The 27,662-nt window shown below is 45.6% G+C and overlaps 2 protein-coding genes across 24 annotated transcripts in view; one reads left to right on the top strand and one right to left on the bottom strand.

Annotated features, from left to right (window-relative positions):
- FRMD4A (FERM domain containing 4A) overlaps positions 1-14,401 on the top strand; it is a 515,353-nt gene extending 500,952 nt beyond the window's left edge. For 5 of the 9 annotated variants that reach the window (XM_044928112.2, XM_044928110.2, XM_044928108.2 and 2 more), the window contains exon 23: positions 10,062-10,260. In XM_044928112.2, coding sequence (XP_044784047.2) covers positions 10,062-10,212 — 151 coding nt within the window. In that variant the 3' untranslated portion in view covers positions 10,213-10,260. The other 4 variants (XM_006066017.4, XM_025264638.3, XM_044928111.2 and 1 more) reach the window with 3 other exon arrangements.
- PRPF18 (pre-mRNA processing factor 18) overlaps positions 2,795-27,662 on the bottom strand; it is an 80,461-nt gene continuing 55,593 nt past the window's right edge. For 2 of the 15 annotated variants that reach the window (XM_044928115.2, XM_044928129.2), the window contains 9 exons: positions 18,828-27,034; positions 18,099-18,473; positions 15,191-15,377; positions 13,797-14,726; positions 11,457-11,699; positions 10,259-10,365; positions 6,006-7,210; positions 4,283-4,476; positions 2,795-3,707 (listed from right to left, as the gene is read on the bottom strand). In XM_044928115.2, the coding sequence (XP_044784050.1) occupies positions 26,954-27,034 (81 nt within the window). In that variant the 3' untranslated portion in view covers positions 2,795-3,707; positions 4,283-4,476; positions 6,006-7,210; ... (4 more) ...; positions 18,099-18,473; positions 18,828-26,953. The remainder of the gene's footprint in view (positions 3,708-4,282; positions 4,477-6,005; positions 7,211-10,258; positions 10,366-11,456; positions 11,700-13,796; positions 14,727-15,190; positions 15,378-18,098; positions 18,474-18,827; positions 27,035-27,662) is intronic. The other 13 variants (XM_044928119.2, XM_044928117.2, XM_044928127.2 and 10 more) reach the window with 13 other exon arrangements.

Genomic DNA, 27,662 nt, shown 5'->3' on the forward strand with positions numbered 1-27,662 from the left:
CAGAGGGTGTGTCAGCAGAAGAACGATGTCCTGGGAATGATGGACGGCACTGGGAAACTCCCTCCTCTCCGGGGAGGCCCCAGGCCCTGCTAGTCCCTCGTCACCCCCACCCCTTACAGCGTGGTCATTTTATTCAGCTGATTCTCTCTACTCTCTTTCAAAGCTGGTGATAATCCCAAAAATGTGGAGGAGGTGAGTGCACTTCTTTGACCAGATGTCTGTGTTTGGCAGACGTTTTTCAGTTTCTGCACATTTATCTCTAGTGATTTTTAAGTCAGGCTTTGTCTTAGTGTTTGACAGGAGAGCTAAGATTGAGTGCTTGCTGTGTACTCAAAGACCAGGAGCTTCTTCTAATCTGTATCAGCTTATGTAATCCTTACTGCAACTTTGTAAGGGAAGTATCCAGACTTTTCCTGTTCTATAGATGAGGCTCAGAGAAAGTCAGTGCCTTTTCATCTTACACAGTTGGATGACCCTGTAATTTCAGCCCTGCACTCTGTTACCCCAAACCAAAGCCTTGTCTTTTTCCACTAAGCCAGTGGTTCTTAAAATGCAGTACCCAGACCAGCAGCATAAGCATCACCTGGGATATTGTTAGAAATGCACAAACATCTCGGGTCCATCAGTGACCCACTGAGTCAGAACCTAAGTCGAGGGTGGAGGGCGCTGGCAGTCAGTGTGGTGACAAGCCCTCCAGGGGATTCTGATGCACTCAAGTTTGATGTCACTGAACACCCCAGACTGCCTCTTACTCCTCTTGAATTAAAAGAGCCTGCAGTCTCAGCTGCTGGTGTTCTCTGTCCACTCTCACTGTTTGGTTTGTCTGTTGGGCAGCAGCTACCCACTCCGTCCTTACTACACACCTTATAACACTTCCTTACGTACCATCTGCACTCCAGCTCTAGCTCCTGCGGTCAGGCAGCTGCTGCAAGGCTTCGGGCCCAAGAGTCTCAAGAGGACAGATCCATAAGAGTGACCTTTTGTGTATATGGTACCTCCACTGACTAAGCCATCTCCCCCCAAGTAAGGACTTTCTGATTTCAGGGTGTCTGTCCGGCTCCTCCACGTTTTCTGGATCACACCCAGTCTCACCTGCTCCAAACGTATGACTGCCACTGACTGACAGCAGGCTGTGGAGCTTAGGAGCACCTTTACCCTGGAGTGGGTCTGGGCGGATGCCTATGTTTGATCACACACAGCTAGTGAGGACACAAGACCAATTTGAAACAAAAAATGTTTGGTTGGTCGTTAAACTCTTTTATCAGATTGGGTTGAATTATCATTAATGAAGAATAACTATTCTGTGATGTGATGATAAAATGAGAAGTAGTGCCAAAGTCTGGCACCCTTCCTAACAAAGCCAAAGTGATCTTTGAGTCGTGCCTGGGGTTGAAAATATCCTATTTGTCACTAACACCTGGGTGCATGTCAGCTGGGCTTTGCAGTGTATTGATAAGCTACTCATCGTGTCTGTCAGTTCCTCTCTTTAACATGACCTCTCTTCTCTTCCTTTTCCTGCTTTCCTTGGTTCAGAGAAGCGACAGAAAACTCACCCATTATGGATGGGTCCGAGTCTCCAGCCCACCAAAGTACTGATGAATAGAGGTATCGTAAGGGAACGTGTTGTTCTTCCAGCCCTTCCCCTTCCCTGCTCATGAGTCGGAGATCTCACGTGTGGTGCAGGAGTTGCATTTTCTCATATGGATCATAATTTCCAGGGGGAAACATCTGAGTGGTGTGGAAGCTGTCATCTTCATGTCCTATCTCTAGATACATGTGGAACTCGATGTTTATGTGTCAGTTTCTACGTCTCTGATATTAGATATAGATTAGATGTTAGATATTCCCACTGCTCCTTCCCCAAAGAGACCTCAAAGTGTGTTTTAGACCTTCCTGGGCTCTTTGTATATGCAGATACTTATAGAATCTTTGACTGCTTTTTGTAACCAGTGTTTGTTGAAAAGAATAGCATCATGCAGTTTACATCTCAAAGCACCAGGGGCAGACTGAGTTGGTCTAGAAGCATCTACCACCCACAAGTTCCTCCCAGTGTTTTTTTAGTGACAGCTGTCCACTCTACCAAATGCTGTGCATTCCAGCATGGGGTCCACAGACAAGCCTTGGCCCCCATGTCACCCAGGAGTTTGTTAGAAGGTAGACTCTTGGACCTACGGAACTCAAATCTGCATTTTAACAGGACTCCTGGGAGAATCACATGCATGTTGGAATTTGCAAAGCCCTGCTTCAGTGGGCATAAAAACGTGAACACTTGGTCTGGTTCCTATTCTTAAGGGGTGACAAAGTATTGAAATTAATAGCATTTCAAGGGTTAACTAAGAAGATAATGATACAGCTTCTTTCAAAGCCACTTCCGAATGGTAAGTTTACTCAATCAAAAGATGGCAGTGCTAACTCTTGTAGCACTTATGTATTCAAAACTCGGAGACGTGGAGAGAGGAATCCCTTCTGGTTTCTAGAGATGCTGTGTGAACTTGGCGTCAAAGGCCCAGGGTGGGAGCAGGGGCTTTGGCAGGCAGAGGCTGAGGAACGCCCTTCCAAGGGCAAAAGCACAGATGTAGAAACAAGCCGGGGTGTGTGGGGGAACAGGAGAACGCCTTCTTGCTGTAGAGAAAGAGCTAGAGCTCAGTCTGAAAAGTAGGGTGGGACAAATCCTCAACAGAAGGAGGGACAACAACTTTTGCTGCAGATGCCCTGAGCTGACACATGGGGGAATTCAGAAAATGGGCTTAGCCTTTGCAAGGAAGGTGGTATTAAAAAACAAAATTCAGCTGAGTAAATTTGAAAGATCCTACTGGCTTTATTTCAGTGATTTGTGAATCAAGGAGCTTCTAGTCCAGCAGAAAGCAAGGAGCTCTGAGATGCTGCACAAAAAGCAGAGATGTGCAGGCAAGCACAGGCAGTTACACCAGGTGAAGAGGCAGGTGGGGATGGCCCAGTTGCTGTCCTTTAGGGGACGGCAGGCGTCTGGCAGGTGACGTCCTCATCATGCGGGTTGGGGGATTCCATTCCTGGGGGAGCTGAAACTGTAAAGTCAAGTCTCGGTGTGATGACGTGGAGCTTAGCCTATACAACTGCATTTCGGGTCTGTTGCTTTTAACAGTCCTCCCCTTTTCATCCAAATGTAAGGCAGTAGGGCTACCCTCCAGCTATGGCTCTGGGGTTCTTACCGGCTTTTTGCTCAATCTCTGTGTGGTCTTCACAGGTCATGATTCTGAGTTCACATTCTTTCAGTCAGTCATTCTGTTCCTTTTCTGATGTTCTGTTCAAGGGAGAGCATGTGCTTGGTTGCCTGTGGCTGCAAAGCTGTATTTAAAGCTTTTGAGAGAACACAGCACCCTACGGTGACTACTCTTGTAAACAGAATGACCCCTAGAGAAAGACTGTGTTGGTTGGGCTGCTGGCCTAAGAAAGTACTGGGCTTCTTCAGTAATCTTCTGTGGCCGAGTCTCAGCTTCCCCCGAAGTGTCGTCCAGGTGCACGGGTGTGGGTCACAGCACAGACATCTCCTTGCTCGGCTAAAGGCTGTCAGAGGCTTGTCTCATCAGGAACAACTGTGGTCAGTCTAGGGATTTTTTTATTGGGCAGCTGTTGCTTTACCAGCAGGGTCTGCAGTATCTTCAAGAGGTAAGGGGAGATTGCTAATCATGGCCTCCTTTGTATCAGCTCTTGGCCAGGGGATGAGGGATCTGCCAAAGAAAGCAAATTTTGAAATCTCTGACTCCTGCCTGGGAATTCGTGTTGCATCTGTGGCTAGGGACTTGGAAGGTGACAGCTCTGGAAGCCAGTAAAAGGGAAGGGTTTGTAGACAGCACAGGTGGCTTTATTCTGGTCTCCCTTGCCTTGTGTCCCTTTCTCTGTACATAGCCTGGATGCAAGGTTCCCTGGGCTGATAACCAGAGACAAGAAAGCAGACCCCCAGGGTTAAGGAGTGGGACACATTAGAGATGGGGGCTGGCTGAGCTTCGATCCAGAGAAACCAAGGCCCTGGAAATCAGGGAGAAGCTGTGATGGGCAGAAGTACGTAATCACCAGCATCATAGTGTTAATCATTCAAACAGTCGTCTGGAGGTTTGGATTTGTCCCCCTTTGCAGTGGTCTGAGATGTGGGGACAGTGGCATTCTCTCTCCAAAGCAGAAAGATGGACAGAAGAATCATAAAAAACCTTCACAGGGTAAGAGTTAGGAAAAGGATGGTCAGAGAGGGAAGGAGGAATGGAAAGAAATGTCCTTGATTTGACATTTTGGGAGGAAGCAGTCTTACCTCTGTGGTAGCCACTTCTCTCCCTAGTCAGTTTGGTTTGAGATTGCCAGCTTTTGTGCAGGAGGGGAGGGACCAGAAGGTAGGTGGAGCCTTCATCCGTTGTGATGTCTCTACCCAAGGTTTGATGCCTTGTGATTGGGCAGCCATGTGGCCATCAAGAGCTCATGGTAGGTTACTTTCCATGAATCTTACTTCTGCAAAAGCATTAAGGTAAAAGATCTGTCTGTAAATAATAACTTAAAAATGCTCAGTGTTAAAGATCTGATGAGAGTTCATTATAATGAAACTGACGAGGAATTCGTGTTGAATTCAATATAATGTTATTTCTGTGATATACAACTTTTTTAGCTTTTTATCTTATACTGGAGTATAGCCAATTAACAATGTTGTGATAGTTTCAGGTGGACAGCAAAGGGACTCAGCCATACATATACTACATGTATCCATTCTCCCCCAAACCCATCCCATCCAGGCTGCCACATAACATTGAGCAGAGTTCCCTGTGCAGTACAGCAGGCCCTTATTGATCATCCATTGTGTGATGGATGTTGTGTACATGTCCACACTGATGGACAGTGTGTACGTGTCCATCCCAAACTCCCTATCTATTCCGCCCGCTTGGTGACCATAAGATCATTCTCTGAGTCTGTGAGTCTATTTCTGTTTTCTAAGTAAGTTCATTTGTTACCATTTCGTTTTAGATTCCACACATAAGGGATGTCATAGGATATTTCTCCTCTGTCTGGTTTACTTCACTCAGTGTGACAATCTCTAGGTCCATCCATGTTGCTGCAAATGGCATTATTTCATTCTTTTTAATGGCAGAGTAATAGCCCATTGTGTATATGTACCACATCTTTATCCATTTCCCTGCTGATAGACATTTAGGGTGCTTCCTTGTCTTGGCTATTGTAAACAGTGTTACAGTGAACATTGGGGTGCCTGTGTCCTTCCAGATGTTTTTCTCCAGATATGTGATAGACAACATTTTAAGATAACCAGAATTATGATCGATAACGTTATACCAAGATAGATTTCTAGAAATTGCACACAATTTCTAGAGTACTTAATAACATGCATCCATACAAATAACCCAAAAAGGTTTATCATCAGTTAGTTGACAATGTGTCCTGTGTACCTGAACAATAAAAACTAATTAGTATAACATCTTTCATAAGAGACAGATCCTTTGAAGTCTGATTTAAGATAACCGTAAGGAAATGGGGTACGACAGTACTATAGTTGACAAGATGTGTGTGTCAACTCGGGCAAGTTGAGTTCTAATCAGAGAAAGGTAAAAAGAGGCACCGGGAAGCTTGGCTGCAAAAGTTTTAACTTTGTAGCTGACATCAAAGGGACTTCAGGTGGTGTGTATGATGGCACTAAGGATAGGGGAAAAATCAGGTTACAGGCAGACCAGGAAGTCACCAACATCATGGACAGATTGGAGTTTTAAGTGGCAGATCCAGAGTGTGAAAGGTCTCTTCCCTGGGCAGTCAGTCACCTGGGAGACACAGGCAAGGGGTTATCCCCCCGATCAGGGAGCAACAGAAGCAGGCAAAGAGAAGAGAAAGCAGGTGAGTGGAGGAGTCTGGTTAACTCATTACTGACCAGGGGAGTTCTGCAGAAACTAATGCTTGTGCCTGGTGAGCTGGCTGGCCAGAAATTGTTGCGTCACTAACACTTTATGGGTTATTACAGTCAGTAGTTACATCTGACATACCTGTAAAGTCTTCCAATTTTCATGAAATGTTGTCTTCCATCCACTCTTCTGTAGAAGCAAAGGAGCATTCTCCAGCACTGTGAGTTTCACATTCACTTTCTTTATCAGAATCAATCACTCAGGATTTTTGTCTCCTTGTTGGTCTAATTAAATGTCTCTGAATCAGAACTATATTCTGAAAAACTACCGTCTTCCAAGACACTAGTATATATGTCACTTGGACAATCAGAGGAAATACCTGCATAAAATTCTTCACTGAATTCTATGAAATTCTGAAAATTCTTCACTCAAAATTTCGCAATGTGTCATTTTTTAAAATGTCACACTTATACACAATGTTGGAACAGAAACGAAACAGCAGACTGTGATCATGACGGTCACAAGTTGTATAATGAACCCTTGATCAATTTGAAGCTCTAACAGTTTCTCACGGCGCTATTAATTGTGTCACCCTCTAAAAGTGTATTGATATGTCTCTGGTCAATAATGTGTTAATAAACCCCCCCACCGTGAATTTCATAGTAAGGGAGAACAGGTGTAGAAATCAAGTTAGCTTACGCAGGCCTGGCCCGGTGTCTGGGGACCGCTGTCCACATCATCTGCTTCTGCTGCCAGGAGAGCCTGAGGGTGAGATCGCAGATGGCTCTGCTGTCCATTCAGGTCCTGTGACTCCTTGCAGGTGGGACAGAGGTTTTCAAGCTTAGCTGTGCAGGGACTGGTGAGCAGTACCAGAAAAGGTCATTTCCCAGGAGGGGAGCAGGAGTCCTTCAGCTGGTGTCTTTTTCAGTGGACATATTCTCCAGCAAGTAGTGGACAGGTGGTATTTGTGGCAGGTTGTAATCTTGTTCAGCATAAGTTTCTTCAATCTGAGGAGGAATTGACAGTAGATGACCGGCGATTTTTTGATGGGTTCTGTTGGGTAAGGTGGGTCAGAGTGTAGAGAATGAGGCAGAGGGAGTGAGCATGTTTTTCAAAGGCAGGGGACCTTAGATTCAGAAGGCCCAGGGACAGCACCTTGGTCACCTCCTCACTGGGTTTTAACGATGTCACCAGTCTTGTGTCCTGTCCTGAAGGCAGCCTGTACAGCAGAAGCAGGGACTCTGCGGAGTTCTTGGGCTGCCAGCCAGTGAAGTGAGTTCTCAGTCACTGTGCAGAAATGATGGGGGTGCCCCATACAGGGAGGATGTTTTGAAGCCACTTCTTTGCTACAAAAGAGGCAGCTGCTTATCAACAGGAAAACGCTTCTACCCAGCGAAAAACATACAGCTCATGACCAATACGCATTTGTCTGTTTGTTTACTCGTTGTTAACAATTATGTTTAATTAGAAAATTTCTCTAGCCATTAAACAGCTAGCCAATGTCTTATCTCTTTACAGACACATTTTGTAACCAAGATAACATGAACTTATTTGACTAGTAAACACAAGTAGAATCAAATTATGTCTGCATTATATCAATATTTAACACACCTAACTTTGATCAAACCAACAAATGTAAGATCACTCTTGATTTATCCCAGATCATGTGAATTTGAAAAATGTTTGGGCTAAGTTTCTGTATTTCTGAGTTTTAGAATACTTAATTTGATAATCATTTTTCTTTAAGCCAATTAGATGCATTTTTTACAAACTGATTATATAGTACCAGTCAGAGGCAGAAACACATTACAAACATACCATTAGTTCAGTTCAGTTCAGTTCAGTCGCTCAGTTGTGTCCGACTCTTTGCGACCCCATGAATCACAGCACACCAGGCCTCCCTGTCCATCACCAACTCTCAGAGTTCACCCAGACTCACGTCCATCGAGTCAGTGATGCCATCCAGCCATCTCATCCTCTGTCGTCCCCTTCTCTTCCTGCCCCCAATCCCTCCCAGCATCAGAGTCTTTTCCAATGAGTCAACTCTTTGCATGAGGTGGCCAAAGTACTGGAGCTTCAGCTTTAGCATCATTCCTTCCAAAGAAATCCCAGGGCCGATCTCCTTCAGAATGGACTGGTTGGATCTCCTTGCAGTCCATGGGACTCTCAAGAGTCTTCTCCAACACCACAGTTCAAAAGCATCAATTCTTCGGCGCTCAGCCTTCTTCACAGTCCAACTCTCACATCCATACATGACCACAGGAACCTACCATGTACATACACAAACATACAGACAGATGCAGGGGTCGGGAAGCTTTGGTTTTAAAATTTTAGCCATGAGACAGGTACAGTAAAGCAGAACTTACTAGTTTATAGAAAAATTGTTTTATCCAAATCCTGTTTCTGGACATTCAAGTAAGTTAAACTTACCTGCTCAAAATGGGAGTTCCTTCAAGGACTTTTCTTTCTTAAATTCAGATCTTTTACAATGTCTGCAAGCATTCTGAAGTGAATGGACTATGTTTGGGGATTGATAAAAAGAATAGGTGGCCTTTGATTTGCTTCTAAACCTGTGATTCTATTTTTGTAAAGATTAGGTTTATAAGACCAAGAGACAGGTTGCAATGTGAATGACATCACAGGCTGTCCCATGCCTGCAACTATATCATCTTCTGTTTGCTTCTTTAGATCATGAAGAAGATTGACTAAGATGGAATTCAAAAGATTCCTATGCTCCAGATTTAGAGCTTTGTCTTTGGAATGTTCTTCTTTCCCTCTGGGTACACAGTTTCATTTTGACTTAGGAACTTTATCCCCAGTAGGTTCTGAATATCAGCTTCCAGTTTGGCCAACTTCTGACTATAGAGCCACATAAACAACCTTTTAAATATCTTGTCAGGAGGACAAACAATAAATATTCCTGGCCATACTGAAAGACCTCATGGACGCAAAGAGGCATTCCCAAAGAGGGTGCCAAGGATACCACCCTCCCAGATCCACAGCCACTCCCATAACCAAAAGGGAAGACTCAGTTCGCCCTGAGGGCTGGCACCCATTAGGCAGGACCTCAGCTACAAACAGGTGCAATTTACATTTCTGTGGTATTCGCCCAACCTGACGGTCACCAAGTTCTCAGGACACAAGACAGACAAGAAGGCAACAATGGCCCCTGAGAGAGAAAAGATCAATCAGTGTGTCTGGATTTGGAAAGGGAGGGGTGTGAAAGTTTACGTTTCTCTCTCAGCTGGCCATGGCAGGCAGATTCAGGAGAACTGACTCTGGTCGGGATGCTCACCCTGGCTGTTGTCTGCCGGATTGACCAGGATCCCATCTGCAGGCTCTGGAACAAGTCGGGTTTAGAGTGTAGCTTCACTAGCTACATTCAGCAAGGGTTTTCCATTAATTTTATTATTAGTTTCCCCTTGGCTATGGAAGGGAGTAACTGGAAGCAGTTACAGGAGAATCCCATGAAGTCCCATCAACCGTGGGAGAGCCCGGGGGGTGGGGGGGGGCTTCCTCCTTTGGGGATGGATTTAGGGGTGTCTGTACAAGCACTAACTTGACAGGCTTTTGTTATAATCTCGCAGTCTCTTCAAAGTGGGGAGAGAATGCAGACAGAGGACAAGCGGAATGAATCCAGGAGGACAGAGGGGAGCAGGAGGAGTTAAAGTTTTACTCTTACGTTAGGTATCTCTTGTGTCTTTAAGTTTTTTATTAGCCTTTGGCAGTGAGTTTCAGTGAAGCTATATGTGAATTTTGAAGCCTTTTGCAGGCTTTATCATACCAACTAAACTAGGCATCCCACTCCACTTGTTTGATGTGGACTTCTGAAGTGAACAATCGTGTGTAACGGGAACACTCCTCCTGGTGACCACCATTATTCTAGTTTATCTTCAGTATGAGCAGTCCATGTGCAAGTGGAGAGACCACAATGTTTTTTAACATAAAACGCTGGGAGTAGTTCCTAAGGTGGTGGTGGGGGGCACTCTTAAAACATTTACGTGACTGGGATCCATTTGTGGAGTTTTTCCTAGAGCAGAGAAAATCCTTGAAAGCCTCAGGGGTAAACTGAGGGCCAGGACTCGGGTCTGACAGCCTGTCTCTCACAGGATACTTCCTTTTCCCGGTGGATGGCCGGTGCCCCGTATGTCAAGACCCCCGACCAGGGCTTCCTCAATACACTCAATTTTCTTGCAGGTGGCCGGTGACCTTGTGCCCCTTCTGGGCTGTGACCACATTTTCCTACCTGGGAGCCTGGGCTCTAGAGATGGTTGTCTCTCATCAGGTGCTTGACCCATGCCCTCCAATTTTTGTTTTAATTTTTCTCTCAGGAAAACTACATGTTTAAATATAAACCAAGTGCACTCTAATTCAGAAACTAAAAAAGTACTCACCAGAAGGACAATCTGTCTTTGTCCAAATCCGGAATAAAGTTGGAGAGAACCCAAAACAGAGGAATCTTGGACTCTGAAGTCCTCTTGGGATCCCAAGGCTGTCACTGCTGTTAAAAAAATTCAATTAAGTAAAAATCTTGTTGGCTTCATTCATTCAAGTTGCAACCCAATTCCTTGTGGAATTAGAAACTGTCTAATTCTAATTCTAAATTAGCCCTGTCTTATAAACCTAGTCTCTACAAGAACAGAAATGCAGCTCTGAAGCCATTCAAAGCTCAGCCAACCTTTTATCAATCCCTAAGCAACCCCTCTTCATCTCAAAAGGGGGGAGGTGCAGACATTGTAAAAGACCTGGATTTAGGAAAGGAAAGTCCTTCTTGGAGGAACTCCCATTCTTTTCCGGGCCTTTGAGATGGGAATGTTCCACCTGGTCTCCTCCAGGAACTCTAACCCAGGCCAGCTCTTAGAAACTTCAGGGAGGTAATTCTTATCAGAAGGAAAAAAAGAGAAGCAAGGGTATGGGGAGCTTAGGTGAATGAAAAACCTTAAGAGTCTTCTCTACAACTGAGCAGCTAACCTTAATTTATTCCAGCTTCCAGAAACATGACTTGGACCCAGCTGTTCTTTTATAAGGGCTTCCCAGGTGGTGCTAGTGGTAAGGAACCCACTTGCCAGCACAGGAGATGTAAAAGACATGGGTTCGATCCCTGGGTCAGGAAGATCCCCTGGAGGGGAGGGCACGGGAACCAACTTAGCATGTATGCATGTTCTTTTATAAACTAGAGGGTTTTGCATGATAGCACCTGCCTCGTGGCTGAGGGCAAACAAGGAGCTTGGTGGTTCTCTTTTCATCTCTGCCTTTCCTTCCTGCCCCTGGTGGTCACCTCCTCAGGAGGAAGCCGTCAGCCTTGTACTGAGAAAGCCACTTGTCCACACTCAGTCTCTTGCCCATCTCTGACCAGTGACTGGGGTTAGAGGACTCCACTGGCTCCCCTCAGTGAGGGCATGGGGGGCACACTGGTGGGGGGCACCACCAGGTCAACACAGAGAGAGAGGGCTCGCCCCCCGTAAACAGCACATGTCCACGTGGGGTCCAACCACCTTCTGCCACGGAGTCTCTCAGGCACAACGGTAAGGTCAGCTGTCAGGAGGAGAGTGTGCAGGGTGAGTGAGTGTGATGGAGTCAGCCACTTCTCACCTGAAGACAGTGATGATGGCCACGGCCAGTTCCAGAATTGAGGACCTTCATGTCACTTTGCTTCTGAAGCCACCTTTCAGCATATTAACCCCAGCATACATTTCAGGGGGTCCAGGCACAGGACTCACTTTAAAGGCCACAGTATGCTCCCAGAGGCCTTTAGTCTTGCTGCGTTGATGGGTTTTTTTAAAAAGCCAGATGAGAAACCTTCACAAAATCCAGAATGCCTTCATCTCCTTGTTCCTAGAAAAATGACAGCAAATCAAACAGAAAAATGGTGATAATGGCTTATTCTCAGTCTTAAACTGGGACACGACGTTGTGTGTAAGACACTCTTAAACCCACTGTTGTCTGCATCTCCTCCTGCCCAGAACTGGGCATGGAAAGGGTCAGCAGCAGGCCAGGGGAGAGATCCCCTTCTGACATTTATGCTGTTTCCAGACAGGTGTTTCTACCCCCCGCACCATGTGCTCTGGGAGGTCAAACTCAAAAATCCAGCCTGAACACCACCCAGACCTTCTAACCGAGAGGCACCAACCAGTGTCACTCACAGGAACGTTACTCAAAACCAAAGGCTGAGGTTAGAGGCCTGCGGGTTTGGAATCAGCACAAGTGAACTCTCTGGAGTTACCAGAAGTAGAAGCTCAGTGCGAAGGAAGAGCACACGAGGTGATCCAGGCCATCGTGCCTACAGCTGCTTCCGCACAAGGCACGGGGGTCAGCCATCCCCACGTCAGGGCCTGTGGGGCAGGACAGGAGAGGAAGGCAGGAACCCTCTCCTCAGGCAGCATGGCTGCCTTTCTGAACCAGCCTCTGGGAGCCTCCTGGGCAAATTCAGGCCTATATTCACTGAGATGAGATGTGATCTTCATCTTGCCCTGGAAGAGCTAGCTCAGGATGAGTGCAGAGGGACTATTTTTCCAAGGAATGATGCCGAGTAATGGTTCCAGGCTTTAACATAGCCCTGTGATGGCCTCTTGATATGCAAGAACTATAGCTGACCCTTGAACACCACAGATGTGAATGCACAGGTCCACTTATACTCAGATAGTTTTTCCAGTAAATACGCAGCCAGCCAGCCCTCTGTATCTGCTGAGCAGGAACCACAGATATGAAGGGCCCACTGTCCTTACATCAGGGGCTCAAGCAGCCTTGGACTTTGGGATCCAGGCAGCTCCTGGACCCAATCCCCTCCAGATACCCATGGATGACCGTACCTCCACCCAACCTGCATCGTGACACGTATCTGAAAATCTTTAACGGCCTTTCTATACACTTACTATATATTTTCAATACTTTTTTGATCATCACACAATACATGTTATCAAGTAAACAGCATTTAAGACTCCATTCAAAAATATCACCTCAGTTTCACTGCAGGGAAACCTGCCACTTCAAATGTGCTTCCAGGACAGAATAAAAATCTAGTAAACTTAGTTATGCCTGGAGTCTGAGGGAGGACAAACCAAGCAACTACTCCGAGAAGAAAAGAATCCTAAGGACTCCAGCCCGAGAGGTTCTAGGCCTTGGCTGCATGGAGAGTCACCTGGGGGCTTTGAAAGCTCCTGACACACAAGCACACCCCAGACCAATTAAGCTAGTGGGGGCCGGACAGGAGTGTTTTGAAGGCTCCCGGGTGACTCCCACATGCACCTGAGCCTGAGGACTGCTCCATGTTCGCTCCCTCTCCCTCCACAGACGGTCAAGGACGTTTCCAGTCCCTGAGAGTCTGCTGTACACAGCACTGTCCCAGGCCCTGTGAACACGTCCTTCTGAATGCAGGCTGCAAAGTGTCATTCCCCACTAACGGTCTCCTCTTCTCCTTGGGTCCCTGCAGGAGCTATGGTGACAGCTGTTTCCTGGACTCTTCCCTCTATCCAGAACTAGCTGATGTCCAGTGGTACGGGCAGGAAAAAGCCAAGCCCGGGACCCTTGTGTGAGCCCGCCGGCCTCTACCTGACCGCCTCGCCGCCATTCTGAGATCACCTCACTGCCTCTCATTTGCCTTACCCAGACGCACTGTCTCCCTGCACCAGCTTCAGCCCTCAGCACTTTTTTTCTCCCATCTCCGCAACCCCTCACCCTCAAAAAACCCGACTGAGGAGACATTCTGGAAGGTTCCGGTCCCACTGTGTGTCCCCTGGCTCTCTTGCCCAGAGAGCCAGGCACCAGTCCTGAATGGCATCTTGGTGCCCCCCCACCCCTCTGTGACAGACCCCAGGCCAGGAACCGGCGGGGAAGCTGGTTGGCATGGATTCCCGTGGACCAGTGGCACTGGACAGACCAGGGAAGGGACTTAGTACAGGGTGATCCAGAAAGACTAGGGAAGCTGAGGCCCACCTGCCCCCTGTAGGCCATCCAAGCATGTTGTGAAGAGGCTGCCTCAGGGGAATATTCAGCTGAAATATTTCCTAGGAGGAGTGGCTGTTGGGGGAGAGGGAGAACGGAAACAGGAAGCTGAACACGTCAGAGATGCATCCGAGGATCACAATCAGTTCTATGCTGCCAAAGATTAAAAAAAATAAATAAAAACACACAAAAAAATTAAGAGGGCCCAAGAGGAAGACATTCCTTCTGCAATGAAATCTCTTAAATCCTCAACTGCTACCACATCCCACACGTGGAAGTCGACCATCTGTGACGTGTCCCCCTCTGTAACCCTTCCCTGAACATTCACCTCCCTCTCCACCGAGAGCCTGAAAACTCACCCAATGTGATGGGCAAGTCAGAGAGCCCCCAGCTAGCATTGCTGACTTGGATCTCCACGAGCCTGGACGCGAAGGAGAACAGCCCCATGGGGAGCAACAGAGAGTCCGCTTGGCCCCGGCCTGCATGGGGGTTCAGTCCAAGACACAGAGCTGCTTTCCTCTGGGGATCTGTAGGAAGTGTAAGGTGATAGTTGCCAAAAGTGGTTCTCTCTCATTAAAACAACCAGTAAAAGTGTATCCTATTTTTTCGCACAAGGTGTTTCATTTGATTTTTTACGGGAAGCCAAGGGAAAAAAGCACATTACAATCCATTAAGGTATTTACCTGTCATGGCCCATTTTCTGTTTGTTAGCACTTGTGTGACAAAGAGCTCAGATCCGACGTCTCTCAGCACCCGGTGACCAATGTGTCACTTCTTCCAAGAACCCAACTATGCCCTTAGATAGGAAGATTGTACTCACGTGTCTACTAGCTGGCAGGCAGAGCAGGGTTGAAAAAATATATCAGCTCCCAGAGGGCCCGGATGCCTGTGACACCATCAGCTACCTTGATGTATCACAGTCTGCAGGTACCAAAAAAGGAAGAGAGAAAACAGGTGTGTGGGAGCTGCCCGTTTACACGTGTGTTGAGCTATGCTCAGTACACAACTGGAAAGCCATCCGTTTCTTCAAAGGCCTCAAAATACTTTTCTAATACTAACAAGTGCACACTCTGAGTTGGCTTGTTTCAAATGGCACAAACACGGTCTCCACAGAGATGGGACGCTGTGCTTACCTGGCGCAAGTGGGGGGGGGGGGTGTGGGGGAGGGGGGGTTAATTTTTTTCTCACTTATAATGACTCTTCCTATTGGAAAGGCAGTGGACAGCCAGACAGGAGCTGGGTTGGCTGTAGATTTGTGGGTAAGCAGAACTGAAGCTAGCTTTAGCATAAAAAGAAAAGTCTTTTTTTTTTTTTTTTTAATGTATATGTAATCCAAGAATAACAATAGACTCTACCAGACCAGGAGGGTAGGAATGGATACTTACCAGTGGTTAAAAACGCAACAACCACGGTGTTTCCCCTGCTGCAGCTCGGAAAGCACTGTGGGATTCCTCTGGGGTGTGGAGCAGGCTGGGGCCAGTTGGGACGGTTCAGGGCCTGGCTCCCTGGCTGCGTTGGTGATACCAGCTTGTGGAAGGGAGTAATATTCATAGAACTCTCTGGGGGTAGACCCTGCAGGGTAAATAAAATTGATGATAATATTATTAAAGGATTCTGGGGATTGACATGGGGGGAGCGGTGTTGCTCTTACTTTGACAGTCAAGAGTTACAAACAGCAAGTATTTTCCCTTCCCATTTGGAAACAAGTCTCTATGAGGCCAGATTCTTTCTCCCAAAAGATGCACAAATAATCAAACTGAACTCTGTGCCAGAGTTAAAAGTCAAAAGGGAACTAGAGGAGGTGACAAGCTTATATGGCTACAGGGCATACACATGGACACTAGTTTGAAATCAAGTTGGAAGTCAGCTCGATCAGGTTTTTAGCCCAGCTGGGTTATAAGGAATGACAGACAGAAATTCTCTCTTAACACGTAGGTTTGGGATTCAGGAGGCAGAAAGGAGTGGAGGTGGGGGAGGATGGTGGAATTACAGTTCAGATGAACATCCTGATAGTCTGGTAGCAAAGACGGAGATTAAGTAAAACAGGTTTTACTGTTGAGCTGCATTCATGTTCCTACAAGATGTACATAAAGTGTTGGTCCCGTGAGACTGACATGATTAATGATCAGTGTGGTGGGAAGTGATATAGTTATTGTACACAAGCACTGGCAAGCTCTTTATATTTCCCTATTTCTTTAAGGCAAACTAAGATGAAATACGAAACCCTGGTCTGATATAAAGTCCCTATTGGATTCTTTGGATACGTGTAAGAAACTGCCTGTTGAGCCAGAAGGCTGGTAAAAACACCTACATCAGACTTTGTTGTGAGACAGGTGGGTTTTTTAATTTTCTTATATGCAGGTGAGTGTTGCAACTGTTCAAATTCCACTTTGTTTTCATTCGGTATTAGTTTAGTTCTTCATAGAGCAAACCCCATCCAGGTGCTATCAGATGACCAGTTACTGCTTAATTAACTAGGTGTAAAGTTTTACATATACATTCATGTCAATAGTTTATTACAAGTTGTGTAAAACGGACTCTAGTTTAATAATGGGGAGGAAAGGATTAGGTTGCTCCTGAAACTGACTTGTAGAGCATGTAAGATGATTTTACTGGATTCTGTTCATCTGTAATCAATGACAAAGATGTATGTTGTAGACAAAGTTGCAGAATTAAAAAGAAATCTGCTTTTAATTTATTCTTTTTGTATTAAGAATTTGTATAGTACCTTTACATTTTGCAAAACAGTGTTGTCAACACTTATTAAAGCATTTTCAAAATGAAAAGATCTCAGCTGCCTCTTGGACATTCTGTTTGTGTCTAACTGATCAATGCCTATGCACGCTCCAGGGAGCTGTAATTCGGTTGCCTGTGTCCTCACTGGGCTCCTTTTTTTGACAGGCGAACTGAGGAGATGGGCAGGCAGCTCAGCCTCTTTCCTACCACTGCTGTTCATCGTACCACAGCTCAGACTCCATCCCCCACCCTCCAAATCCTATCACCAAAGCAACAGCCCGCGGGGCCCGCAGGTACAAAGCCCTGCACTGAGGGACACAGCGGTAACAGGCTGACTTAGTGGAGCCTTTGCTGCCATCGCACCCTGGCCCCCTAACCCACACTGCACCTCCTCACTAGCACGGAACTAGAAATCTGACAGGCAAAAGCACCCCAGGACGGACAGCCTGGCTGAAACATCTGCCGCTAGTGTGGGCTAACCCTCCCAGAAAGGGAAACAAGCCACTGAGAATGGACTCAAAGCACATCTGGAAGCGAGCCCATCAGGACAGCATTTTACACCAAAGCCTGTCTGTCCTTGGCAAAGCTACCAGGGCCTCCTATCAAAAGATAATCAACACTGATTTCAAACCAATAGGATCTTCTGTTAATAAGTCTTTTACATGTAAACATGTCGCTGCTCAGGAAATAAATCTACTGTCTCCTATTAAGCTCTATCACCTGAAAGCAACCAACCCACAGGAAGATGGAACTTTCCCGTTTCACACACACACACACACACACACACACACACACACACACTCCCCTTACACTGTGACAAGGCAATTCCAAAAAGTCATTCTTTTGGTTAGTAGAGAACACAAAGTAAATAGCTGGTTCCTGTAGAAAGCATTAAAAATAGATCTTACTCCAAAATACCAGTTCAAACAAGCTCAGACATGAAATTCCTCTAAAAAGAGGAATATCAGAGAAGCCTTGATGGGGGTCAGCCAGCAGGCAGTGGCCACAGCTGAAGTCAGCCTTTCCCTGCGTGTTCTGCAGTGGTCCCAGGTCCTCTGCATCTAACGGAAGAGGGTAAAACGAGACCAGCAGATAGGAGATAAGCAAGTGTGTCAGAGGGATCCCTCAGGGATCTCTCGTTCAAGAGGCTGCCTGGTGAGACAGCAGAAACAAGCAGACCGGACAGAGGCACGACCTCTCTGCCTTGCACAGTCTCACTCCCAGCACAGTCAGTATCTATCCAGGTAGGAGCTGAAGGGCCTGTACTGCAATTCAGGAGGATGAATCTGCAGTTCAGCAGGTTAGCTGATAAGGCTCATACATGTGCAGTTGCACCAAAATTTATTTTTTCATCAGAAACCCACTTTACTCTCCATAAATCTTTATCCCCATAAACAAGTAGTTTCCTTTTTTCACCCATTCATCCTATTTTCCATCAAACCCTTTCTAATAATGCTTCCCTTCCTCCCACTCGACCAAAACCCCTCTTATCAAGGTCAAGGATGACTCCACATGCAAGGGTTAATTCTCTTAGGTTAATTCTGTAAGGTGACTTACCAGCAGCACTGGGCATGGCTGATCCCTCTTGCTTCCTTCATGGAAAGACTCTTGTCAATTGAACCCAGGACAGGACATCCTCTGGTTTTTCCTCCTTAATAGTCAGGGCTTCTGCCCAGCTCCTTGATGGCTTTTGCTCCATCTCCCCGAGGTCTACGCACTAGAGTGTCCCAGAGCTCAGTTCAAGCTTTACCGTGCAGTCACTTCCTGTAGCTCTCATCGTGCCCATGGTTTAAAATGTCATCTGTGTGCTGTTGCTGCTAAGTCACTTCAGTCGTGTCCGGCTCTGTGCGACCCCATAGACGGCAGCCCACCAGGCTCCCCCGTCCCTGGGCTTCTCCAGGCAAGAACACTGGAGGGGGTTGCCATTTCCTTCTCCAATGCATGAAAGTGAAAAGTGAAAGTGAAGTCGCTCAGTCGTGTTCGACTCTTCATGACCCCATGGACTGCAGCCTACCAGGCTCCTCTGCCCATGGGATTTTCCAGACAAGAGTACTGGAGTGGGGTGCCATTGTGCTAAGGGCATCTGTACTTCTCCCTGGACCTCCTCTCTGAAACTTGTATATCCTGCAGCCCACTCAACAGCTCTACATGGATGTCTAATGTGCTAACATATCTGGAAGTGAATTTCTGAGCTACCCTCCAAATCCGCTCCATCAGTGACATCACCCAGCCAAGTTAGAGGCACCTCCAGTCCCCCAGGGCTCAGGCCCAAATCCTTGGACTCACCCATGATGACTTCCTGTCCTTGTCGCATATGCAGCCAACCAAATGGATGTGAAATCCCTGCCCTTGTTCTCTTGGGGGTGGAGGGAAAGAAATAATAATTTATATAACACATTAGAAGGTTGGAAGAAAGCAAGGTTGGTCAGTGGAAGATTCAGCCTCTGACAGGTGGAGATACACCTTTCCTCCAAGTAAGGTAAGAAGAGTTGGTGAGTGTGGAGGCAGCAACAGACCTTAGGCCTGCGTCCGTGTCCCACCTGCTGTGAGGAAAACTAGGTGAGGCCACCTTCCAGATGACAAGGGAAGGACGGAGGATCGGGATGCAGCGGTCACGGGGAGAACAGCCCCAAGAGGAGAGGGGATGGGGCACGCGCTCCAGGCCTCTCTCGGCGCCCGAGGACACTGGACACGGGGTGGGAATCCCTCCAGTGGCACCGCGGCGGGGTGGGGGAGCCATCGGAATGAGCCAGGCCCGGGTTGTGTGGGGCAGTGTGACCGAAGGACAACAGGGGAAGAGAGAAGACGGTCCTGGTGAGAAACTGGAGTGATGATGATGGACTCCAGATGGATTATGGAGAAGAGCAAAGCCAGGAAGATGCCAAGGAAGTAGAAAGAAGCAGAGGAACGAATGGAGAGGTGTTGAAGAGACTGAGGCAGAGCAGAGAGGGAATTAAAGGGAAAGGGCACGAGGACAGGACTTCGCGACCAGACAGGAGGTAACACCAGTTTCCCCGGCATCTTGGTTCTCCACGCTTGGGGTGAACCCCACGAACTGGGAGCAAAGTCCACGTGTGCTGGAGGGAAGCCAACCTGAGCTGAAGGCTGTGGGAAGGGGACCCATCACACTTCCCCTCAAGCAGGAACCAGAAATCTGGCTGCCAAGCATGTCAATTAATTTAACAGAAAGAGTGTAACAGAAAAGACTGTTAACCAGAAAGTGAAGAGGTGACAGGAAAAGGGGGACCCTGAGGTATCACAGAGATGAGAACCACAGGAAAAGCCACTGGTCTCAGGGCTAGAAACAAAGACAAGGGACTCTGAAGAAAGACTTAGAGGTTTGAGGAGCTGGGAATCAAACCTTTGAGACCTGGATGCTGCTGGGGTGGCTCGGGTGCCTCAGGAACTTGGTGGGACCCCACAGAGCTAGGATTCAAATGTCTGGAGAGGAGCACTGGCTGATGATGCTGCAATGGTTCTACAGAAGAGTGGAAAACCTGTGAGCGGGGACCACCTCCTCTAGGAATGCCAAGTGTCACCGTGGGCTGTAGGCCCGCGGCTGGGCACCACCACTGGGGACAGGTAGTTAACACAGAGGAAGAGGGCCTCCCTCCCTCTTCGGGGCTCCTGTCTCCCACATGGCCCATGATCAGTAGAACCTAACACAAAGCCAGTCGCAGAGGAGAAACGTGGTCTGCAGAGCCTGATCCCAAAGCAGTGTGTGGCAGGTGCAGGGGAGAGGCTGTCAGTCAAAAAGCAATTTTCTATAAAGGACAAAAACCATACATACCTTTTTGGCTCAAGTTTGTGTAATGTCTGTTACTGCCCTAGAAGGAACGGTGGTAGTTAACAAGTCAAAGCATACCAAGATACTTTCTCCCCAAATGACAGAATCACAAATGTATGTTTTCTCAGATATCTTTCACACCCACAGAGGTATCCGGAGTTTATTCCTCTCAAAGTCACTCCTAAGCCTAGTGGAGATCTGGGAGTAACTCAGAGAGGAACAAGAGCTCAATGTCTCTGTCCTACACAGTGACATGAATCTCTACCACAGGTCAACCTCCGTCTGCTCTGCAACCTGGCTGTCTATGGACTGCCATTAACATGCACTGGGTCCGGGTTTTCCTGCAGCTGAAGCAACCTGGTGCCGATACCCACGAGCTCATTCAGGTGAACGCTGACATGCTTAACACGTATCTTATGAGAATGGCAAAAATGCACCAAGTCTTAATGAAATGGCAATCTAGTACCACTACAACATTTAACAATAATACAAAAACACATTATTTCTCTCCTCTCAAATCCCAAACACAGGCACTGCACTATGCAAAGATTATATTATTTAGGATTCACATGACTTTTTATAAAATTTTTCTGGCAAAGATAGCTGACAAAGGTTATGTCAATATCTGAGCTAGTGATAAGATTTCCCCTATGCAGAGAAATGGAGAAGGGAATGGCAACCCACTTCAGTATTCTTACCTGGTGAATCCCATGGACAGAGGAGCCTGGAGGGCTACAGTCCATGGGGTCACACAGAGTCGGACACGACTGAGCAACTAACACTATGCATAGAAAACCTAACATAAAGTCAAGCCACAGAGCAGAAGTATTTATAACACACACTGAACACAGGGCTCAGCCAGAGCATATAAGGAACTATGTTAAGTCAGTAAGAAAAAGGCCAGGAATTCGGTAGAAAAAAGTGGACAAAAATAAAAACTTGAACAGAAGATTTCACAAAAGTTAAAATCTAAATGGCCATTAAGTACATATGAAAAATGCTCCACTTAATTTTCCTCAGCAAAACGCAAAGTGAAACTACAACATGGTACCATGTTAGCCCATCACAAGAGCTGAAGTGGACAAGAGCTGAAGCTGAAGTGACCGAGGACATTCCAGGAGGGGCCAAGACCCCTCGAGTCCCGCATGTGGCACTGTGGACTGGCATGACCTTCGGAAAGCTCTTTGGCACCACCTTCTGAGTACACACATATCCAAACATTTCTCAACTTCATATAGACCCTAGAGGAATTTATAATTCACCAAAAAATACATGTACAGCATTCATACCCAAAGTGGAGACAACTCAAATGTCTATCAAATGTAGAATGGTATAGAGAAATGAGAATCAAAGAAATCACAATGAGGGACTTCCCAAGTGGTCCAGGGGCTAAGAAGCTGCAGGGAGCCCGGATTCAAAACCCTATCAGGGAACTAGATCCTACCTGCTACAACTAAGAAGATTGAAGATCCTGCCTGCCACAGCTAAGACCTGGTGCAGTCAAACAAACAAATAAACAACAACAAGCAAACTAACTCACACGGGGAATGACTGCTAATGGGTCCCGGGTTTTTTTCGGGGTGATGAAAATGTTCCACATGTGCTGCTGACTGCACAATTCTGAATATTCTAAAGACTACTGTACCCTTTGAATGGGTGAATCTTACAGTACATGCATCCAATCAAGAAAGATGTTTTTTTAAATAATGATAGCAGAAATCAAGGCCATGGCTCTGTCCTGACAAGGCATGAAGAGATTTCTGGGGCACTAATAACATTATTTTTCCTGACTTGGATGATAGTTACTTTGAGACAGTTTCACTCAGAAAAAGTTGTATGATATGGTATCTTTCTGATGTGTGCACTTTGCTGTATATGTTACAACTGAATAAAACTTTACAATGAAGGAAATGAAATCTAGCTGCGAGTCTTGGGAAATAATCATCAAAGGGCTAAACAAACCCTCAACAGGTAACTGATTAATACTAGACTCCTGCTATCTCTCTCTGCCTCAACTCTAACTCATAGTTTAAACAATCTCATATTTTATAATATGTTTATTCTTGCTTTACACAATGTATAGCCAGCCCAAGGTAGTCACCTATTCTTACCATTAATTTTCTTACATGAGGCCTGTCCTGGAGGTTCTCTCCATGCACAAGTCACCTCATTTGAAACCTAAGAATTATTGCTTCAAAAATATTTAACAACTGAAGTACTCAAGGTTTTATAATATGCCAAATTCCACATAAACCTTGAGAGCTAAGTGTTCCCTATTAAAAAATAAATAAATAGAAGAAATAGAGTCCTTTTGCCCTGAATTCATCCACCAGGTCACTTCCTTCTGTAACTCTGATTAACTCTTTTTAATCTGTGGTTTTCAAACTGCTGGTCACAACACATTAATGAGTTGTAAGCCACTTTAGAGTCACACCAGCATATTTTTAAAAGAAACACAACAGGAAAGAAAAATCAGAATGCACCGCTCATGGCATGGTCAGGGAATACACATAGGTGATACTGGGTCCCACCTATTTGTTATGGCTGACTGTTGAGCTATAGTCAAAGCATCTCAAAGCCACAACTTTAATCCTCCTGCTTTATGAGATGGCAAAACCGAAATCAGGCTCAAAGGACAATGCTAATGGTTCATGATGTCTCCTAAGTCTCAAGGGAAGAGCAAGTTGGAGAGTAAAGGCAATTTGGTTTTGGCAAGCTGTCAACCCTGGGAGTTTAGAGGGCAAGGAGAGCCAGGTATGCAGATAAGTCCTGACGGAATCATCAGGATTCATCAGCAAGAATCATCAGCAAGGAAGCTTGCTGAATGCCTCAGTGATCACCAGTGACACTCAAAAAGCAGCTCAAACATTCTTAGCTGCCCTCCGTGGTCAAAGTATGTGTTCATCTTGAATGCTGGGAGAAAGCTGACAATGATTTCAAAGCGGGTGCTTAAGGACAGAGAGGAGAGACTAAACAAAAAAGGAAGTGGCCTAGTTAAACAAGAGTAACCATTACCATCAACACAAGGATTAGTCTGGGCGTGTTTATAAGAGTTTGTGGAAAAAGGAGTAAATAATCAATACTTTCAAAATAAACTGTTTTGGAAATGTAAAAACATATATATACACACAAATATTTTATATGTGTGTGTATGTGTGTGTGTGTGTATTTTAAATGAGTATGTTTCCAAAATCCTGAAAGGGGTCAGTTCACACCACAGTGACAACTGCCAACCACACTGCATTCCCTTGAGTTAGTCCACGCCACCAGAACTTATTTTTAAATTTCAAAAGATTTTAAGGTTACTGTTAACCATTACAGGACAAACCAGTGCATAGTCAGAATTCAGCCCATCCAACTGCCGAGTCTGATGAAAACCAGTTGCCATAACAGTGTTCCCACAGCGACCCTCTGGGGACTGGGGCTGGCTCCTCACACTTTAGACAGCTGGAAACTCTTACACAAACCTGCTGTGAGAAAGGGCTTTCAGTTGAAGCCTCCCAGTACGACTCCATACTATAAATTTCTAGGGGATAAAGTTAAGGGACTTCATGGGCGAGGATGCGGAGGAAGGAGGCATGATCCACAAGGTTATGCTCTTGCAGATATTCAAAGGGAACAGCCACATCTCAACCGAAGCTCCCCTTTCACTGAATCTGCCCCACTTAGCTCTACTACCTTTGTAGGTCCAGAAGTAATAAAGGGGTTACTATAGGGCTGAAAAGGAGCCAGTGATAGGATCCACAAGTTCAAATCTACCGAACTCTTTCTTTCTTTCAAATAATTGGATTTCTACAGAATTTGTTGTTGTTTAGTTGCTAAGTCGTGTCTGACTCTTTTGCAATCCCGTGGATTATAGCCTGCCAGGGTCCTCTGTCCATGGGATTTTCCAGGCAAGAATGCTGGAGTGTGTTGCCATTTCCTTCTCCAGGGGATCTTCCTGACCCAAGAATAGAACCCGAGTCTCCTGCACTGCAGGCGGATTCTTTACTGCTAAGTAAATACTACCATATTTACTGTGGTCAAATCCCAGGACAATCTAAAGTGCTACAGGGGGCCAGGAGATCATCAGAAGGAAAAACTTAACATTCAGAAGTTGTACTGCTAATCAACCCTATTTTCTATTCCTCCAAATTCTTTTCAAGACGCAGTGCATCCTCAACGCTCGCACTAGCGACAGCTACCTTCCCAGCACGGGTCTCTTGGGACCTTCCCCTTCTTCCTACAGGATCCGGGCTGCCCTCTCTCCTCTCTATGTGTCAACTGTTTTTGGCCTCAGTTTTCTTTTCCTCGTTTTTCCCCAAGGGCTGAAATCACAGCCATGGCCTCCAGACTGCCACAGCCCTATACTGCAATGCTGAAAAATGCTGCTGTCTTTGCAGTTGGCAAGAACACTCCTAAGAAACACAGGATTTACTTTTGAGGGAAAACAGTGTTTTATTAGATTTGAATCCAGAAAGACACAACTCCTTAGGAAAGGAGTCTGGGGAGGTGGGGAGGAAGAGATAGAAGAATATACTTATTTCAGAAGTGTGACTGATTTTAAAAGATAGGCCTTTATTGTTTTAGAAACAGCTAAAAATTAGAAATATGTAGCATCTGCTGCACTATAATTTTCATTATCTGGAGAATGAGAGAGGTCATTTTTTACTAAACCCCCATGACAGGTACAGTCCTCTGAAGACCTTTTAACTTCTGGGAAATAGAAAACTTCTCTATGAGGAATCTACACCTTTCAACCTGCCTCCCTATACCCAAGCCCCAAAATGACTAACATTCACGGCACCACAGAATACCTTACACATTTTTTTTCCCCTCAAACCATCTACCCATGCTGATCAGTTCTAGAAGGTACTGGTGTCACATGATGCAGTTTCCTCTCTGTGTGGAATATTAACTCAGAGCAAATGGGAAGACAACACAAAATGAGCTGACTACCATGGTGTGGGCTGCCTATGAATTTAAAAAAAAGTGATCTGTGGAGTATTCATTCAACAATATTTATAAACAAGTTCTATTCAAGACTATATAACTGAAGTCTACATTGTTGTCGCATCTTATGAAAGTCTGTCTCTTATTGCTCTACTAAGCTTCATTCAGTTCTAATTAATTTAATAAGAAATGGTTTTCTAAAGTGGGGTGAAGGGCAAGGAACACTGATTCAATTCAGGACAGCAGGCCTCAGCCACCATTGAGCAAATAACCAGCAGACACAATCAGCCCAGCATAGCCACAGACCCCACAAGAGGCCAAAACTGGCTTTCAAGGCTTTCCAAGAGGGGCCAGAATAAGTAATTGAATCCACCTGCACACTGTCCTGACCAGTGGTCTGGGAAAGCCACTTTGTCTTCACTCTACCACCAACAAGGACACGATTGTTATGTACTGAGTTATTTGCCTGGTAGCGTGCTATACATTTTATTTCACTTAAAACAGTGATGCTATGAGGCATGGACAATGACTACCACCATCTGCAGACAAGGAAGCTGAAGTTTAGAGAGATGAAGTGCCTTGCTCGTGGGTGTACAGACATACACATGCCTGTGTTGCTGAAATGTGAGGCGAGGCAGTTCTGATGTCAGAGTCCCACTCCTACCAGGAGCCGCCAGCACCACTCCACCTGGTCAAGTACCATTCTACTTACCCACCTGTCTCTATCCACTGAGTCCTCTCGACTTCTAAAGCGCAGTGATTCATCACAGTTATCTGGGTGTGACACTGTGCAAGAGTCAAAAGAAGTCCTCGCTTGAGTCAAATCAGACCAAGCCCTTCAACTTGGGCAGTGACAAGAGTCCAGCATCCTTCTCTTTGGCCGGTGAGACGGAGCGTGACCAGCCATCCACCACGGTCTCGGGAGGATGACATTTGCAGGCAGTCCTATTCTAGGAAGAGCCAGCAGCAGCCCTGACAATCCATTTCCTCACCTTGAAACCTTGATGCCTGGGGCTACTGAATTTGAACTTCTGTTGGTTTAATATACCATCTTTGTTTTCCAAACTTCTACTTCTTGTTAATTCTGTTCTGAGAGATGACCAATACTATAATGTATATCTTTAAAGGATAAAAGCTTTAAAACGCAAGATAGACACTTAATAGTAAAAACATTTACATTCAAATATATTGCAAGGTGGCAAAAGTCAAGCAACATTTAAGGACAATCAAGTTTCACTAAATGGTTCCATATTTTTGTTGAAAAATATAAAAATATTTCTCTATAAACAAAACATAAAAGGCAACATGAAAATTACCATATTTTATAGAAATCATTGAGTCCATCCTCAAATGTTCCTCTTTAATCCTTTCATTTCAACTTTTAGGTCTAGAGGGGAAAAGTTATTTTAAACCGTGTCCTGTGACTGTTTTAAATTTACACATTTAAATTACTGGGGAAAGTCTTTAGTACTTAATCTTTTGACTACTTAAAAGTAAGACACAAAAATCACTCTGCAGTCAGACGTGACATGAGAGCCAACACAGGTTCTTAAAACCAAGAGCTGCATTAGGTAGAACTCAGAGACCACAAACTCCTTTTTTCTTCTTCCCTCATTGCAACTGGTGGTGATTCCAGAAGTCCGTGATAGGCTTCCTTAAGCTTCTCTTGATATTTACACACCGCACACAGATCTCATAGTGCATTGTACTCCACACATTTTGATGGATCTGTAGGAAAGTGCTTCTGGCAAATGGTCATTAACCTCTTCAGTCCCTAAGAAAATTAAAAAAAAAAAAAAAATAGTGGTTGGCTATGATATGATTAAACTTTTTAAAATGTTTATTAATTTTTTATTTCTCGCTGCCCTAGGTCTTCATTGCTGTGCACAGGCTTTCTCTAGTTGTGGCGAGTGGGGGCTATTCTCCAGTTGCGGTGCACAGGCTTCTGGTTGTGGTGGCTTCTCCTGTAGTGGAGCACAGGCTCTACGGTGTGCGAGCTCCAGTAGTTTTGGCTCCCCAGCTCTGGAAAACAGGTTCGACAGCTGTGGCACACAGGCTTAGTTGCTCCGAGGCATGTGGAATCTTCCTGACCCACTGCACCCATGTCTCCTGCACTGGCAGGCAGATTCTCTACCACTGAGCCATCAGGGAAGCCCTCAAACAACTCTTAAGCTAAGTGAAATCACCAAAAACAGAACAAAACAACAAGAAAAAATGCCTGCCAATCCCTGAGGTCCCACAGGAAGCAGATAACACAAATATAAATTACTTCTATGAAGTGAGTTATAATCTAAGAGATTAAACATCAGAGAAACAAGATTTTTCAAACATCTTACTTAAAGTCTTTTGTGGGTTCAAAGACTGTCCATATTATGCTGTCTAAGGACTGGGAGTATGGAGGG

Source organism: Bubalus bubalis, chromosome 14 (genome assembly GCF_019923935.1).
Source record: "Bubalus bubalis isolate 160015118507 breed Murrah chromosome 14, NDDB_SH_1, whole genome shotgun sequence".
NCBI lineage: Eukaryota > Metazoa > Chordata > Mammalia > Artiodactyla > Bovidae > Bubalus > Bubalus bubalis.